The sequence below is a fragment of the Lepisosteus platostomus genome, chromosome 4 (assembly GCF_059453375.1).
Source record: "Lepisosteus platostomus isolate fLepPlt1 chromosome 4, fLepPlt1.hap1, whole genome shotgun sequence".
NCBI classification, from domain to species: domain Eukaryota; kingdom Metazoa; phylum Chordata; class Actinopteri; order Semionotiformes; family Lepisosteidae; genus Lepisosteus; species Lepisosteus platostomus.
The window spans coordinates 2,707,172-2,723,599 of record NC_142614.1 but is presented as its reverse complement, the minus strand read 5'-3'; the positions used below and the strand labels follow the sequence as shown (position 1 = coordinate 2,723,599).

Genomic DNA, 16,428 nt, shown 5'->3' with positions numbered 1-16,428 from the left:
CTGCTCTCAGAGGGGCACGGGTTTGTGAAAGAGCTGAGACTCCTGATCCCTGGAGCCGCTGAGGGAGACGAGGACGTGTCCGGGGGGCCCCGGCCGGAGCCTGCGGGCCGCGGCTGGTCCTGGCGTGTTTCAGCGCTCCCCACACTCCCTGACACAGACACTGTCGGACAAAACCACCCCTGCCACCACAGCAAGTACATATCTCTTTATTTCTTTTGCTGTTGCTGTTTTTTAAAATATTTTTGGGTTTTTTTTGTACACAAGTGAGCCGGAGAGACAGAAAGAGAGCGAATGACAGGCCTCTCCTCTCCGGATTTTATTTTTCACAGTTTGATTAAAAAACGAAGATGAGGAGGAGCTCGTCTCCCAGAATACAACAGACAGAGAGAGAGAAAAGGAGTGGGGTGGGTTGGTTTTGGAGGAGGGGGGGGGGGCAGTTGGCCTTGACCACAAAAAGTGCACTTCCCACCCCCTCACGCACACCTTCTGCCTCTTCCCCCCGTAAGCTTACAATGCAAAAGAAAATCGAAAACAGCCAGCCTTGACAATCAGAGAAGAAAATAAACATGGCCGACGGGTGCCCCTCCAGCTCCCAGCCGTGTGGGTCAGCGGTGGGCACCTCCCAGCTGCCAGGAGGCAAGGCCCCAGGTCTGACAGGAAATGGCACGGGGTCCCGCTCACCGGAGCACACACAGGAAATGGCACGGGGACCAGTGCACTGGTTGCACACAGGAAATGGCACGGGGAGCCAGCGCACTGGTTGCACACAGGAAATGGCACGGGGAGCCAGTGCACTGGTTGCACACAGGAAATGGCACGGGGAGCCAGTGCACTGGTTGCACACAGGAAATGGCACGGGGAGCCAGCGCACTGGTTGCACACAGGAAATGGCACGGGGCACCAGCGCGCTGGTTGCACACAGGGGAACAGCTACCAACTCTGAACGGCCACTTCTAGAAACTGTTCTTATAGCATCCTGGCCTCGCCTAAGAAAAAAATGAAAAAAAACTCCACAAAGGATTAGCTGCAATGGGAAGGGTTTCACAGTATTGGACTCTCAGTACGCTTCCCTGATAGGCTTTAGGGTTTAACTGTAATCAAAGGCGAAGCTGGGTTCCTGCAAGCCTGAGAGGGGATCTCCTCCTGCCAGTGACCTGGAGACATGAAGGGCTGCATTAGACGTCTCTGGTGGGGGCAGAGGGGTGGATGATGCTAACTAACAGCCTGGGGAACCAGGACCGCCAGACTGGACTCAGCATCCTCCTCCAGGCAGATTCTCTGCAGAGCCGGCCGAGAGCCGGACCCCTGGTGTTGAACAGGGCGGTCAGAGCCAATGTTCCCTCTAATCCTTAATGGTTGGTGTGTGCCCAAATTTCAAGTTGTTCAAATGAAATTATTTTTTTTGTTAATATTGTCATTCTCATAGAAGCATAGAGATCCCAAAGACCGGGACAGCGACTCCACAAGCCCAGTCCTAGAGACTGAGTTTGGAGCGAGCAGGAGCAGGGAGGTACAAGACTCTGAGAGCAGAGATATCAATGATCGAGTAGCGATAATAACGCACACAACCGAGCTGGGCCCCTCCCAGCCAGTCTCATGTGGTCAATATAGCATTTTCCAATTGACGACCGCGTTTGTTTGATTATTATCATACTTTTTTGGTATTTTAATTTTTTGTGCGCAGTTCAGTTTCCTATGTTCACTGAATCATTTCACACTTAGAGGGAACATTGGTCAGGGCTCGTCCCAGGGCAGCGCCACCAGTTCCCTATGCTGTTTGAGCTCTCTATCTCCACCCCTCTCTGCTCTGCTTTCAGAGCGTTTTGCTCCAGCGCAAAAGTGCTCTTTTTTCCTCTCCTGGCACAGATCATACTTTACCCCCCACCCCCACATTTCCATTGCAGTAAAACCCACGGCAAACGACTGCTTTCTTGTTTCTGATGCTCACGGCATCCTCTGACTGTCCGGGCGGCTCCATTCTCTATTAATAAATTCAGAAAATGAGGAGAAAGTTTTGCTCGAGAGCAAGAAGCTTTGAAAATTCTCGTTTGTTAGTTTAAAAAAAAACAAATACAGTTAAACTGTAGCTAAAACGTCTTAACAGAGAGCAGTTCACAGCATAAAGAGTTCCAGAGGAGAGAGGGGCACCTTGCTCATTCACATGAACCCCCCAGAACCCCCTTGAATATGGAGGCTTCCCCACCTCAAGCATCCATCTCTTCGTCACTCTGTTTCCCACACCCACTACTCATTGTGTAAAGCAGTGATCAATTGGCATTGCAGTCTCAATATTGGGGTGTGGGCTCAACCCCCTCCTCCTCTCAAATGCTGGGCCGCAAATAGCGCCTCCATCAGTCACACATTCAACAGGGGGATCCCTCTGTGACCCCCCTGTGTTTAACACTGATTGGGACAGCCGGCATAGGAGCTGAAGACCTTATTCTGCAACAGTCAGTTTGCCCCAGTTTGCCCCACAGGTTGGGGGGGGGTGGCAAGGGGCTGGGGAGTGCCACACATCCCTCCTCCGTCTCTCGACAACCCCCAAAAAGACCCCCAAATCCCAGAAAAGGCTGGATGACGCTGGCCCAGCAAAACAAAAAGTGTGGTTTCCTTCAGAAGGGTCTCCCTGGGCAAGGTCAAGAATACAATCAAAATAATAGTAATAGAAAAACATAATAAAAAACAAATCAATATATACATCTACCTCCCCATACAGGTAATGAACACACCTGTCTTGGCACACCTGGCTGACCGCAGTGGAGTCTAGTTCTAGCTCTTCAAGGTGAACCAGCTGGACCCTAAGCCCCCTCCCCCCCCCCCCCCCCCTCGGTCCTGAGCGGCCCGAGAGCTCTTTTACGATCGGGGCTGTGAGTGCAGGCAGTCTGGGTCGCAATGTCTCGGCGCCACTGTGGGCCACAGAAGCTGTAAGTGAAGAGAGAGGGGAGGTGAGAGACGGGCCTCTGGGGCGAACGTTCACACACAATGCTGGGGCATCACCACAGGGGGGCGACATTCACAGTCTGCGTCCATTAGCACCGCTGTTTCCCCTCCGCAGCAATGAGTCTGCAAAACTGTGGCACCTTGAGACTAGTAAGGGCTGAGAGGAGTCTGCGTCTCCACTTCTATGGCATTCAAAGAGCTAGTTCTTTTATCATAACCCTCCAGCCCTGGTCCTGGAGAACTAGTGGCCAGATCGTCACCTCCACCAAATTACCTATGTAAAGGCTCCAGGACCAGGTGAAAAAACAACAGGAAATGACACGTCTCGCCCTTTGGATATCTGTGCGACGCGATTTACCCTCCCCCAGCAAACCACCTGTCATTAGCACTGTTTCAGAACAGGAAACTTCAGGCGCAACAGTTAGTCAGCAGGGAAAACGTGCCCCCGGGAGTTGAGCAGAGGACAAGCGAGAGGGTCATGCCCCTGGGGAGCAGGGAGACACTCTCAAGTGCTGTAAGACAACCTCAGATACTGAAGCTCAGCGCTGGGTCCTACACTCCTCGATCCCTCGCCGCCGCGCTGCCGGACGGCACATTCTGTTCCTTTTCTGACAGAGCGGCTGAGTCCTAGATTTTGCAGAAAGGAAAGGCCGAGCTCCCGCAGCTTTGCAAACTGGCAGGATCGCTCGGCTCAGTCCGAGCCGAGTTCGGCATCGGAATACACCAAGGTCAGCGAGATGTGCCATCACACGGGTTGGGTTTTATTTTTTTTGGTAATAACACTGTAAATGCTTTTAATAGACCAGCTCCCACTCCTTCTGGCAGGCCTCCCTGGTTCGGTGACCCTGCTCGGATGGGAGAGGGGTGTGGGCTGTGTTCACACTGTGTTGGCTCCGTTCAGAAACACTTCGTCAGCAGGAATGCTGCCCAGCGGATGGGCATCGTGGCACCAGGCCATCCGAATTGGCCGGCGTGCCAAACTGCACAGCTTCCAGCCGTGATCACAGCTACCGGCTTCACTTCGCGGGAGGAGCTGGATGCCACCACTCCGTGTGGTGCCTGTCAGTACCCAGGCCTGTAGCTGGACACAGTGCCTTGACGTGTCTTGGCCAGCGTGCTACAAGCTCGCCAGGTGTGGCAATCAGACTCCCACTGCCAGGCTGGCTGAGTCCATCCCGAAGCTCCTGTCGTCCAGCAAGCTGGGTGGACAGATATATACTGATATATATACATTCACAAAACCTCTCCTTTTCTGCATCATCAAAGCCTGCAGCTGGTGAGTAAAGAGCTGGACCAGCTGGAGTCTGACCTCTGCAGGCTCTCAGCAGTGCTCCTGCGAGGGGAGGAGACTTGGCAGTTCGTCTGGGTCCTGCTGAACTCTGCCTCCCTTTGACAGAAGCCAGAGCCCTGAAGGATTCCCCAGAGGAATGTGCAAGTCTGTTCCCTCGCTCGGGAAACACAGCTGGCACGGCTGCAGAAGGGCGACATCAAGGAGATGCGCTGTTCGCATTTCACATTTAAATTGCCCTCTTTTCTCACTGTTCGTCGACAAAGCGAACAGTGGGGTTCGGGGTTTGCAGGAGCCCTTTGATTTACATTGACTCTTCTGACAAGTCTTTCTGAAAAGTGGCCACCACAGCACATCCGACCCACTTCCTGCACGACCCAGCAGCCCATCTCCCAGCCCCCATCCCACCATCTGCTTTTCAAAAAAATGGCGCCTTCTCAGGTTTTCTCGCTCCAGGTCAAAATGTGCAAAACATTCTCAATTTTTTCTTCTTCCTCTAAATAACCTCTAGCTAATATTCCTAAACTATGTTCACGGGAATATTTTTCTTCCATATCTACACTGCACTTTGCAAGATTCACTACTTTAAAAACCTTTATGGTTGCTTTCGGAGTTTTTTTTGTGGATCCTGGAGCAACAACATGTTTGAAAATTCCTCCCATCAGTGTCTCGTGTAAGAGCAGAACAGCCTGAGCAGTTTGGCTCCGGGACGTTCGTGGGGGTTAATGCTGAAGCTGAGAGACACTCGGGCCAATCGGAACCAGGAATCAGGGAGCTGCCCTTCCAGAGGGAAGCCATTAGTCTTCAAACGGTCACATGTGATCAGGCAGAGCAGTGTGGGTCTGGGTGATTCAGATCAGCTGATCAATGCAGCCTCTTAAAGAAACCAGCTCAGTCAGTAACAGACAGTTCACATTCACCTGCAACGCTGCTTCCCAGATCGAGGCTTTGGGGCACCCCTCGGGGGGTTCCGGATTTAATCCGGAAGAGGCTCCCCTCAGAAAAACCAAAACTTCACTGCGGGGAGGAGCAGGGAGACAAAAAGAGCCCTCACCCCGTCCCATAACAAATCTTTCTATTATTCACGGCCGTCTTAAAGCTCGACTGATCCAAAATCTGGGTTACATCGTTGCTCCAAAAGGCTCAGTGGGGAATCTGGCTCAAAGCAGAAGGAAATGCGCCGGGGCTCCCATCTTTAGCCTCCAGTGGGTTTCAGGCTGATGAGAAGAGCCCCGTGCAGTTTTGATACAAATCCTGGACGCCTCACTAGAGAGCCAGGCACAGGTACCAGCTGGCTGCTGAGGCTTTAGATCAGTTCACAGGAGGTGTGCATTCCTGGCTGTAGGCAATGCACTGGAGTCCGGGAATCTGGAAGGACATGGGCTGTGTCCATTCGATCCCAGGGACTTTTTTTTATATGAGCAGAATAGCCACCAGCATGAGCAGGTGTTAACAGAAAGCATCAGAATGAAAGCCCCTGCTGAACTCTGACATCGCCAAGACCCAACCAACAAAAGGCAGGTACATATGCCTCACCAAGATCAGCTGGCAGCGTGCAGAAACCTCATCTGCAGCAGACAAGTCCCAGAAAACGAAAGAGAGGGTAGGATACTTAGAACTGCATTTACATGGAGAATTTGTTCCCAATTTGTAAACAATTATCCTGTCCTTAAATGAAACCCCTTGCGATTGTATTTTGATTTATTAAACAGTCCCCTCTTCTTTGATGGTGGAGACTTTCTCCCCTCCACCTAGAGAAAACTGAAGTGCCAGAGATCTGCTCAGAGAGCTGCCAAGTCATCTTGGGGAGGCGATACATATGTTGCCGGGGTTATAAAGGTGGTCCCTCCTTTGAGAAGGAGTAAGGCACCCGGCACTGCTGACAAAGCAGCAGTGCACCAGGCCTGGAGCTCCCTCTGAGACACAGAGACTGGAGGCGACGGGGAGGAGCAGCAGGGCAGCCCACATACCCCCTGCCTGGTCTCAACATGGCAACCCAGTGCCCCCCCCCGCCCACCTGGCCAGAGCATGCAGGCACATCCTGGTGTGCGCCAGGGGCAGGCAGGTCCAGTCTTTGCGTGCTGCATATGTCTCTGGCTTCCATTCCATCTCAGACCTCAGTGACCTAATTAAACCAATTAAGGGGGTTTAGAAGTCAGATCACCTGTGGCTTCCAGGTGTTAACCGGGCGCTGATTGAAGGGCAGTTCTAAAACCTCCTACACTCAAGGACTGGAGATGCCTGCTCCATCTGCAGGCTGTGCAAAGAAAAAGGGACCAGCTTTATATTCTCAAGGCATAAAACATTTATATAGATATTTATATCATTGCACAAATACAAACACATTGCTGGCTTAGGCAGTGAACAGCTGTTTGTTTTCCAGAGGATGGTCATGACCGTCCCCTTTTTACAAAAATAAAAGCAAACAGATTTGCGACCTGTTTTCAACAAATCCCCATCCGTTGACAAGAAGTAAATAAGTTAGACTATTTTAAACATTCACACTTTACATCCATTAAATGTATATATAATGTTCATGTATATATTTGTATTTTTTATACATAGGTATTTCTAAATATAAAAAGGTTTATAGTGCAAGATGTGCCTGAAGTTGCCCAAGAATAATAACAATTTAAAAAATAATATTATTAATAATTATAATAGTCATTATAATAACAAGAACAACAAGTTTCAAACAACCATGTGACGCTCAGTCAACAGCTTCCCTGGGCGAAAGCAGTTTGTGCTCCTGACGGTTTGTCACCTTCGAGCTCGTATTCACAGAAGAAAGATTCAGGATCTGCAAACTGAACGTCTGCCGTGCCAAGACCACCTTCCCAAGCCCAGCCTCCCAGAAAGAAATCCAAGGAAAAGCGGCCGAGAGGCAGCGAAGCCCAGGCCAGGCCGGCAGACCTCGGGGGGGGGGGGGAATCCGAAAAACACCACCATCTCTCCTGAGCGATAGCGCCGCTCCACGAGCCCCACGAGCCCCAGCCTGCAGCCCGAAGCGCGGCCGCAGAAATCCCACTGAACAGAGTGGAGGCGGCAGAGGACAAGGGTTTCAGGGCTCGGACTCTTGCAGGAACAAGGACAGGGTCTGGGCGGTTTTTCCAAACAAACTTTGGAAAGCAAACAGCAGCAAGTCACAATGCACCAGTCTGCTCGGAAAAGGAAAAAAAAAAAGAAATGGAAAAAAAAATCCCCATGACCGGTAAGTGAAGACCATCAAAGACAGCTGCAGTCCATCCAGACACGATTGAAATCATCATAAAAAAACACGTCAATGAGAACTTGAGCACGAGGAAGAACGGTGCACACTGAGCCAAACAGAGAGACTCCTGGGATGCGACAGGCATTGCAGGAAAGGTGGTTGGGAAGGTGGGACAGGGCCGGAGATCGCGGCTGTGTTATGCCATGACGCCTGTAAAACACCTTCACCGGTCTCCCGAGTCGCCCCCCCCCCCTCGAGTCTCACGCCTGGATTCATGTTCTGATTCTGGATTTTTGTTTCCAAAACCAGGTCCAGTTCACCGCCCCCCAGCCAGCGATTTGGGGATCTTGCACTTTTAATTTCAGTTCATTTTAACACCTCCCTCCCACACCACCGCCGCCACCACTGCCGGGGGGGGGAACGCCCGTGAGCGGTTGCGTTTATTTTATTTGTGCGGCTCCTGATCCCAAAGCGGACGAGGCGCGCTCAGTCGAAGTCCCACGAGCTGGAGGGGCCTGGAGGGGTCTCGGGGGCCGGCTTCAGACAGCGGGAGACAGAGAGAAGACAAAAAAAAACAGAGAGAAGGCAGCGCGGCGCCATTGAGAGTCGAAGCAGAACCGGAGGCGGGCAGATGGGGTGAGAGGGTGAGAGGCGAGGGGCGGTTTGTCGGATGGGTGGGTTTTTTTTTGTTGCTGTTGTCGTTTAGATGCACAGTCTGCGCCCAGACAACACGGAGAGGAGGCCGCACAGGCCGTCGGCGAGTACGGGAGGCGCACGCGCGGGGTCGCGGGTACGGGCGTGTGTGTGTGTGCGTCTGCGCCTGTGTGTGCGTGTGCGAGCGTGCGTGCGTGCCGGGGGCGGGGCTAATGCGACGGCACAGCGCGTGGCGATCACAGCGCGAGCAGTGACGGCGAGCTCAGGGAGTCTGAGGACTGATCGCTGCTGCTGTTCCGCTGGTTGGCGCTGACCCCGCAGGTCGAAGTTCCCTCTGGGTAGGTGAACACAAATGAAGATGTGTATGAGGGGTTTGCCACGCATGGGGCGCTCAGCACAGGCCCACTCTGGGCATAGAAAGAACTAGAAAAGGCTACCTCCGGCATCAGCCCGGGCTGCTGCTGTTGCTGCTGTTGCTCGCTGGGAGGGTGAGGGTGGGGGGGGTAGGCGGGGGGTGCGGGTGGCCCCGGCAGGTAGAAGGGGTCCTCCTTCATGCTGAGCCCCAAGATGGACACGGACGGCCCGGGCTGCTGCTGAGCAAGCTGGCCCTGGGGCGGCTCCTCCTCGTAAGGGATCTTGCAAGCGGGCTGATGGGCCACCAGCACGAACTCCAGCCGCTCCTTCTCCTTCTGCAGCTCCGCGATCTCCGCCTCCAGCTCCGCCTTCTCCTCTTCCAGCTGGTCCGTCTCCTGGGAGAGCGAGGGGGCAGGGTCAGGATTAGGGCTGGACGCGACTTTACTTTCGTGTCAAAAACAACAGGACGTACAGCAGGATGGATCCCCGTAATGCTTTTGCTCTGTGGGTGCTCTGGCAGGCACTGTCTGAACCTATGAGCCTATGTGAGCCACTGCTCACATCTCCCAGCCACAACGCTGTCAGTTTTACAAAGCAGACAGCACACATGTTGCAGACAAGCTGGTCCAGTGGGCACCAGGACAGAAACAAGACTCCAGCTCCTCGCTGCACTTCAGGCTCTTGCACAAATATTATACATGAAGACACAGAAGCAAATGCCTGTTTTTGATACTGTTACCGTGGTCATAAGAAACTAATGCTTTCAGTTCTTGGGGTTTCAAAGCAACAATGACTAGAAAACGAGGTGTTTACTGAGCTCCTGGGGGTTGGAGAGGCCTCAATCAAAAGGAATATTCTGGTTTACCTTCATTTATCTTTCACTTAACATTAACTTTCTTAATTAAGTTTCTTGATAAATCATTAAGAGTCATCAACAGTCCAGAAACACAGGATAAAAAGAGGCAGAAGCAGGGAAACAGGGGAAACTCCGATTTCCTTCATAAGGAATCCCCAGATTAAAAACGTTCTTCCCAGGTTAGTGGATACGTGTTTAGAATATGGAGGTAGATTCCCATTCACGTTGGAGCAGCCTGATTTAAGGGAAGGGAGATCTGACACTAGACTGAATTCTGCTTTATTTAGGTGGTAGGTTTAACCCTCTTTTGTGGCCTGTAAGGCATTACATAGGATTTTTGAGTACTGGGTAGCAGTCTGAGTTTTTCTGGCAGGTCGTGATGCAGGCCTTATTAGCGCCTTGTTTCTAAATAGAGTAACATGTTAGTGTTTTATCATTGCATGTCGTCTAGGTGTTATTATTGTTGCTAATAGTTTGTTTATCCCAGTTTATGCTCTTTTGCCAGAGTCAAAGCTCTCAGGTGCCTCCAACGATACCAACTGTTCAGGTATATTTTGACATTTTGGCACATCTATGACAATTGGCATCATAATAATGATTTATTTTCATTACTGATTATCCTGCTTGGTATTATAATGTTCCTAAACCCCTCTATCTGAAACACCCATCCATCTATTTTCTTAACCACTTTATCCAATACAGGGTCACAGGGCAATTTTCCTAGAAGCCAAATAACCTGCCAGCTTGTCTTGGGTCTGCGGGAGAAAACCCATGCAAACACAGGGAAGATATACAAGACAGCCCCCCGGGTGCAAAATTGAACTCAGGGCCCCACCACTGCAAGGCAGTAGTGCTAACCACTGTGCCACCGTACTGCCCTTGACCGGAGATATCGATGCAACTTCAGAATTCTGAAGGGGATTGAGGAAACCCCCCCAAACCTGAAATTTGTGTTCAGAAAGGGACCAAAGCAATTGGCAGGCACCATGCACCACCATGCCACCCACATCTGTAACAGTAACCTAATAATTCCTTACAAGACACAACGCACGAAACATCAAGCTCCTGCCTGGGTTGACTCTTACAACAGGGAAGACCTGGACTGGCTCAGACTCTTACGGAGTGGGACTCTGTAACGCCAACATCTGTCCTGAACGACGGGGTGGTCATAATTGCACCAAGCCCCCCCGAGAAGTAGCATGAGTGGGGTAACGTGCAGTGTTTGTTTTGCTCTCTCTTCAGCCTCACTCGAACCCGGGGTCACTCACCGACTGCAGCCTGTCGGTCAGCTCCCGCCGGCGGTTCCGACACTTGGCGGCTGCGAGCTTGTTCCGTTCGCGGCGCACTCGCCTCTTCTCTTCCTCCTCCGGGGTGAGCTGATGGGGGGGCAGAGACAACGCGTTAATGAGACGCTGGCGCGTTCTGGGGGGGGTCACAGGGGTTCCCTTGGAGGCAGGTGACAGTAGCTGGAGATTGTGGGGAGAGGGGAGAGGGAGAGGGAGGCGGAGAGGGAGAGGGAGAGGGAGAGGGGAGAGGGAGAAGGGAGAGGGAGAAGAGAGAGGGAGAAGAGAGAGGGAGAAGAGAGAGGGGAGAGGGGAGAGGGGAGAGGGAGAGGGAGAGGAAGGCGGAGGAGGAGAGGGAGAGGGAGATGGAGAGGGAGAGGGAGAGGGAGAGGGAGAAGGAGGCGGAGGAGGAGAGGGAGAAGGAGGCGGAGGCGGAGAGGGAGAGGGAGAGGGAGGCAGAGGAGGAGAGGGAGACGGAGGCGGAGAGGGAGGCGGAGAGGGAGAGGGAGAGGGAGGCGGAGAGGGAGAGGGAGAGGGGAGAGGGAGGTGGAGGTGGAGGCGGAGGGGGAGAGGGAGAGGGAGAGGGAGGTGGAGGTGGAGGCGGAGGGGGAGAGGGAGAGGAAGAGGGAGGCGGAGGTGGAGGCGGAGGGGGAGAGGGAGAGGGAGAGGGAGGTGGAGGTGGAGGCGGAGGGGGAGAGGGAGAGGAAGAGGGAGGCGGAGGTGGAGGCGGAGGGGGAGAGGGAGAGGGAGAGGGAGGTGGAGGTGGAGGCGGAGGGGGAGAGGGAGAGGAAGAGGGAGGCGGAGGCGGAGAGGGAGAGGGAGAGGCAGGACTCACCGATTCGTCGCGAGTGCGGCGGGTGCGAGTGCGGGTGGGGCGGCTGGGCCCGGGGGTGTCTGCGCTGGGGGGCGTGTAGCCGGGGCCGGAGTAGCTGGGCCCCGGCATGTCGTAGGGGTCCATGAGCGCCTGCTGGGATGTGGCGGGAGCAGAGGTGCTCTGGCTCTGTGCCACGGAGGAGATGAGGGTGGGCTGGACCAACCACTGCAGGTCCTGGCTGGTGGTGATGGCCGTCACGGTGGGCACGAAGGAGCCTGGCATTTCCAACGCTGCCGCCGCCGCACACTCCTGGAGACAGACACAAGGGGGCGCCAGGTTAGGCCTCCACTGCACAGAGATACAGGGCAGAATTCCATCAGTTTAGAGCGTCATTAAAACACAGCACACACACTATCAAGGGCCCAGCAAGCGGCTCACCAATTCTCCAAAAGTTTGCAATTCTGTATCACCGGATTTGCACTTTGCACAGCTGTCTGTATCCATTGCAGAGCCTTAGCTGGGTAAACACCCCAGCCTGTCGCTTTCTTTTTTCTTTCCCAATGAACGCGATGCCTCATTGGAGGCCGACCCCGAATGGGCTGCATTAGTAACACACACACCCACAAAAAAAAAAATCAACTGACCATTCCAACCCGAGAAAGTGTTTTCAAGAGTAAACTACGTTTCACCTCGGAAGATCCTACAATCCTGCAAATTCCCACCCACCGGTGGGATCGGCGACCCTGCGTGCGTGACAGCGAGACGAGAGGTGCACTGGAGCAACAGGCACCACCATCAAGCAGGAGGAGCGCAAGAGAGGCTTATTGAGGACAGAGACGTGTGGACAGGGGATAACTAGAACTGAAGCACAGGCTCTTTTTACTTCCTAGAGTAACTGGGCCGAGGTTAGAGTAGGCAGCGGCAGTGGAACAGGTTTCATTCCAAAAAAGAGGAAAACAAAAAAAACATTTCGGCTGTGGACTGTTGTTTGGGATGTTCAAGTGTGTGAATTAAAATGTAAATGTGTCTTTCAGAGCTGTGGTGACTAATATCTGTGAGGAAGCAACCGTTATTAATTAGGAGAGCCGTAATCAGCCGGAGCAAATTAATATCCAGTCCCAAAAGGCACAATTAGTGCTTGCTTTCAGTAAAGCCCTGAAAGGTGATCCTTGTAAAATACACGAGTATTTTTACTTTTCATAATCATAGAGATCGGAAGCTAAGAATACAAAATGTGTTTTTAGACGGTTGTTTCTTAATATCGTGAAATATTGCTTATTGTGCATATTTCCTCCAATTACGATATTCATTTACTGGACTCCTAACCTTGTATAGATAGTTATTATGCGACGCTTTGTGTAAAAAACAAGTTAATATTTTTCCAGTCAAATGCAAGAAGTCCATTTTTATGGTGCTATGTGTTGTGTATCTCTTTTTCCCCGAAACACCGGACGACAGCGGTAAAAATAGGCACTTATACGACGTTGCAAAAGTAAAATTAGAAGCCCCTAATATATCTAGAATCTGGGCTTAATTTAGCTCACAGGCGATTACATTGTATTACAATATGATTAATATTCAAGCAAGCCTCTCTTGCGCTCCTACGAATGACAGCACACGCCACGTGGGGGAGGGGGAGGCGCTGCTTTGAAGCCCCCGTTACAGCCAATCAGAGCTCTCCTCCTCCTCCGCTCCCCCCCGTGTTCCCCTTAGCAACGCGACGTAACACTCCAAAATAGAACGCGTCGACGTCACTGACAGGGCTGCCGAGAGAGGACCGTGCAGGCGAGGGAGGGGCTTGGCGGGTGCGTGCCAAGCGTCAGTCGGAGAGTTCCGAGCCCGTCATCCGTTACGCAGCGCTGGAAACCTACCGCGCCGCAGCCGGCTTGCTCGGCCGGCGGCTGACTGGCTTTCCATCCCCGCAAGATGAAAGCTGTCCGAGCGCCGGAGAATCGCTAAAAAAAGACGCCTTCGCAGCTCGACGCGGAGAGAAACCAGCTTCCGGTGTTTTGCTTGAGGAACACGGAGAACTGCGGGTTTCTCTCTTGGTGTGCGTGTGTGTGTGGGGGGGGTTCAGAGAACCTCTGTGGGCACGGAGCAGCTTCAGCGTCTGCTCCGACATCCCTGGCACGGTACTGGACGGTGCTCTCGGTCTGCTTTCTAGTTTGTCGGCTGCCCGGGTCCGGACAGCAGTTTTAGCGTTAGTTTATAAACACGCTGTCAAAGCGCGGCTTCTGCGTTTTTCTACTAGGCTACTGCAAGGGTACAGAAACGAGTCGCTGTCACATCGTCTATTTTATGTTAAAATACACACACACACACACACACACACACACACACACTTCTAGAATCTGCAATGCCCCTTAAAAACTCGGCTTGACTTACTTGGGGAGCAGCGGTGGTCGGTGGGCTCCCGAAGGAGTCCACGGAGGACAGGTACTGGGACTCGGCCGAAGGAGACGAGCTGCCGCGGGAGCCTGAGTCGAAGTCGCCGGGGAACCCCTGGAACATCTCCCCGCCTGAGCCGAGAGACCGGTGCGTCCGTCCCCGCGGAGCCTCGGCAGCCCTGCAAAGCCGCCGGCCAGCACACACAACACACACACGGGCAGGCAGGTGGGGTTAGCGACAGGTCACAGCTCGCTCTTGCTCCGAGACAGGGCAGCGCGGAGGATGGTCTGGCAAACAGGACGGTCACCCTCTACAGGTGCACCCAGACTGCCCCTAACTGCACGCTAGACAGCGCACTGGGAAACACAGCTGTCATTTTCTACCGCGCCACGAAAACAGTAGGAGCCCGAATCAGACTACGGAGCGCAACACGTCCCTCTCTACATGGTGCAGATAGCATACGATTAAGACGCACAAGGCGGCAGTCGCCAGTGCCTCCAAACGCAAGCCGGTATAAATACACGTGCTTAAATGTCACCGCGGTTCGAGCAGGAGAAACATGACATTTTTATGAATGCCAGAGTTACTCAAGCATGTGAAATTCCTGGTGTAAATGAAAGATATGGAAACACCGCTCGTGGCGCTGGCTCCTCAGTAGTCTGCTCTTCCCGGACGGTTCAGTTAGACGACAAGCGGGGCTCTCACCTGTTCTGATCTCCTGGCCGGTGTCCTTCAGATGCAACGATCGTCCCCCCCAGTGAAAACACAAGTCCCAACAACCAATCCGTGCGGTTTCCTTGTTTTGAATTACTCCGGGTCCCCGAGCCCTTCCTTTATAAACTCCTGGTTGTTTAGCAGGTAGAATCCATGGGTTTTCCGGTAGAAATGGTGAATGTCGTTTAAAAAAAACAACAACGCAAAGAACAAACACACAAAGAAACAGTACTAAAAACTCCGCTCTGCGTGTTACTGGGGTTGGTAGTAAGATCCTCGCAGCGGAGCAGCTTCTTGTCTTTATGAATGAAACGAACTCAACGCGCGGCATTGTAAACTAGGATTTCCTAGTCCCGCCCTCGGAGTTCCGATGACGTACGTGCCCATATATGGGGTTGTCTAGTCTGTGTTTTTGTTTGGTATCCTAGCAATGACGTTTAGGGATTCCCTCTCCCACAGAAATCGCATTGGCCTTGTAGGCTGTTAATAATAGAAACTTTTACTATCAGCGCACCGATTCGGATTTGAGAGGAGAATCTCGCACAGGTTCTTGTAACCTGTGCAGGGGAGATGTTTTCTAGATTACAAAGGAAAATCGTACCAAACGAGACAGCGTACAGCCAACACGATTTCTGTCCGTCACAGCAGTAAATACAGTTTCTCAGAAACTAAACGACATTATGCGCTGTGCTTATGCTACACGTTAGATCTTGGCAAGGTCTCTTGGGTTGGTTCCGAGAAAAAAAGAAATGACAGAAGCCGAGTGCAAGAACGAACCACAAAAATCTACCTCTAATGTAAAATACGGCGAAATTCCGTTTTATCAAACCGCCGCCGTGTGTCTGCAGACACATTTTGAACCTGTCCAGTCCCTTACTTGATCTAGTAAGTTAATGCAAAAAAGCAGCCTCTGCATTCAGAACATTCTGAAAGAGCTATTATCTTGCTTGCTAACCAGCATTGAAAGATATACATATTGTTTTCTATTGCATAATCAATTTTATAGTTATATAATGCATTAAAAAACAGACAATGTTTCGACGGCTGTTTGCAAACAGCGGTTACGGCCGATTGCACACCGCTCCACAGCCGCTCAAGAGGCCGTTTTCGAAGCGTTAAGTGCTCCTCGTCTCTCCCTGTTACGAAACCGGGCGGACCCCGTCAGCCTCGTCGCGCACACAGACAGACTCTGTGCAGGCTCGCACGAGAACACGCCTCGAGCAAACTGAGGAAACTGCCTTGAACTTTCTCGGGGACACGCCCTGCGGATTCCCCGGCGCCTTGCGAGCCGCGAGCCCGCAGGAAGGACGGGATTCTCGCCCCGGCAGGATTCAAGGCAGAGAGGGGGCTCGGCGGATGAGGCGAGATTGAACCCGCCCGCTAGCTTCAGCTGGTTTCGTTCGGAATTGGTCGAGCTGAAACGTAGGTATGGTCCCTGTATCGCTGTGAGCAAATTAATTTAACATCGTATTATTATTATTATTATTATTATTATTATTATTATTATTATTATTATTATTTTATTGATATACGCAACATCATCAATCTCCATTGTCAAAATGGGCCTTTTAAGTTTCCAGCACAAGACGATACGTTACAATAATTTTACTGGAACGTCAACGAGGTCCATTTTTATAGAAATAAAAACACATCAGCGGTCTCGCTGTTGTACTTGTATCGTTGTACTTGCAATAAAAATCTGTGAAATGTGTAGAATCGTGCGATTGTTCAACTGAAACTGAAACAACACTATTTAGAGGCTGAAGATCCCTCACCGGTCATCACGCGCGCTTGTGTCGCCCCGGGGTTGGAGCGAGCCAGCCCGGCTTTTTGCATGTCAGACCAGTTGCGTTTAGGTGTTCGTCAGCTTCAAGGCTGTGTGTCTGTTCTTACTGGCACGACCCTGGTTCTTTGTCGCCTGCCACC

The 16,428-nt window shown here is 52.1% G+C and overlaps 1 protein-coding gene across 3 annotated transcripts; it reads right to left on the bottom strand.

Moving 5' to 3' along the window:
• Positions 1-190: 190 nt before the first annotated feature.
• Positions 191-15,977, bottom strand: fosb (FosB proto-oncogene, AP-1 transcription factor subunit). 3 transcript variants are annotated; one of them, XM_088627578.1, is made up of 6 exons: positions 14,494-15,977; positions 13,786-13,966; positions 11,422-11,748; positions 10,572-10,679; positions 8,531-8,842; positions 191-8,427 (listed from the first exon to the last, which is right to left on the bottom strand). In XM_088627578.1, exons 2-6 carry the CDS (start codon positions 13,909-13,911, stop codon positions 8,356-8,358), a joined length of 945 nt encoding a protein of 314 aa, XP_088483704.1. In that variant the 5' UTR covers positions 13,912-13,966; positions 14,494-15,977; the 3' UTR covers positions 191-8,355. The 3 variants fall into 3 exon arrangements, with proteins under 3 accessions (XP_088483704.1, XP_088483702.1, XP_088483703.1); XM_088627576.1 differs by having other exon boundaries at positions 191-8,842; XM_088627577.1 differs by having other exon boundaries at positions 191-8,842; positions 11,422-11,709; positions 14,494-15,974.
• Positions 15,978-16,428: the final 451 nt, after the last annotated feature.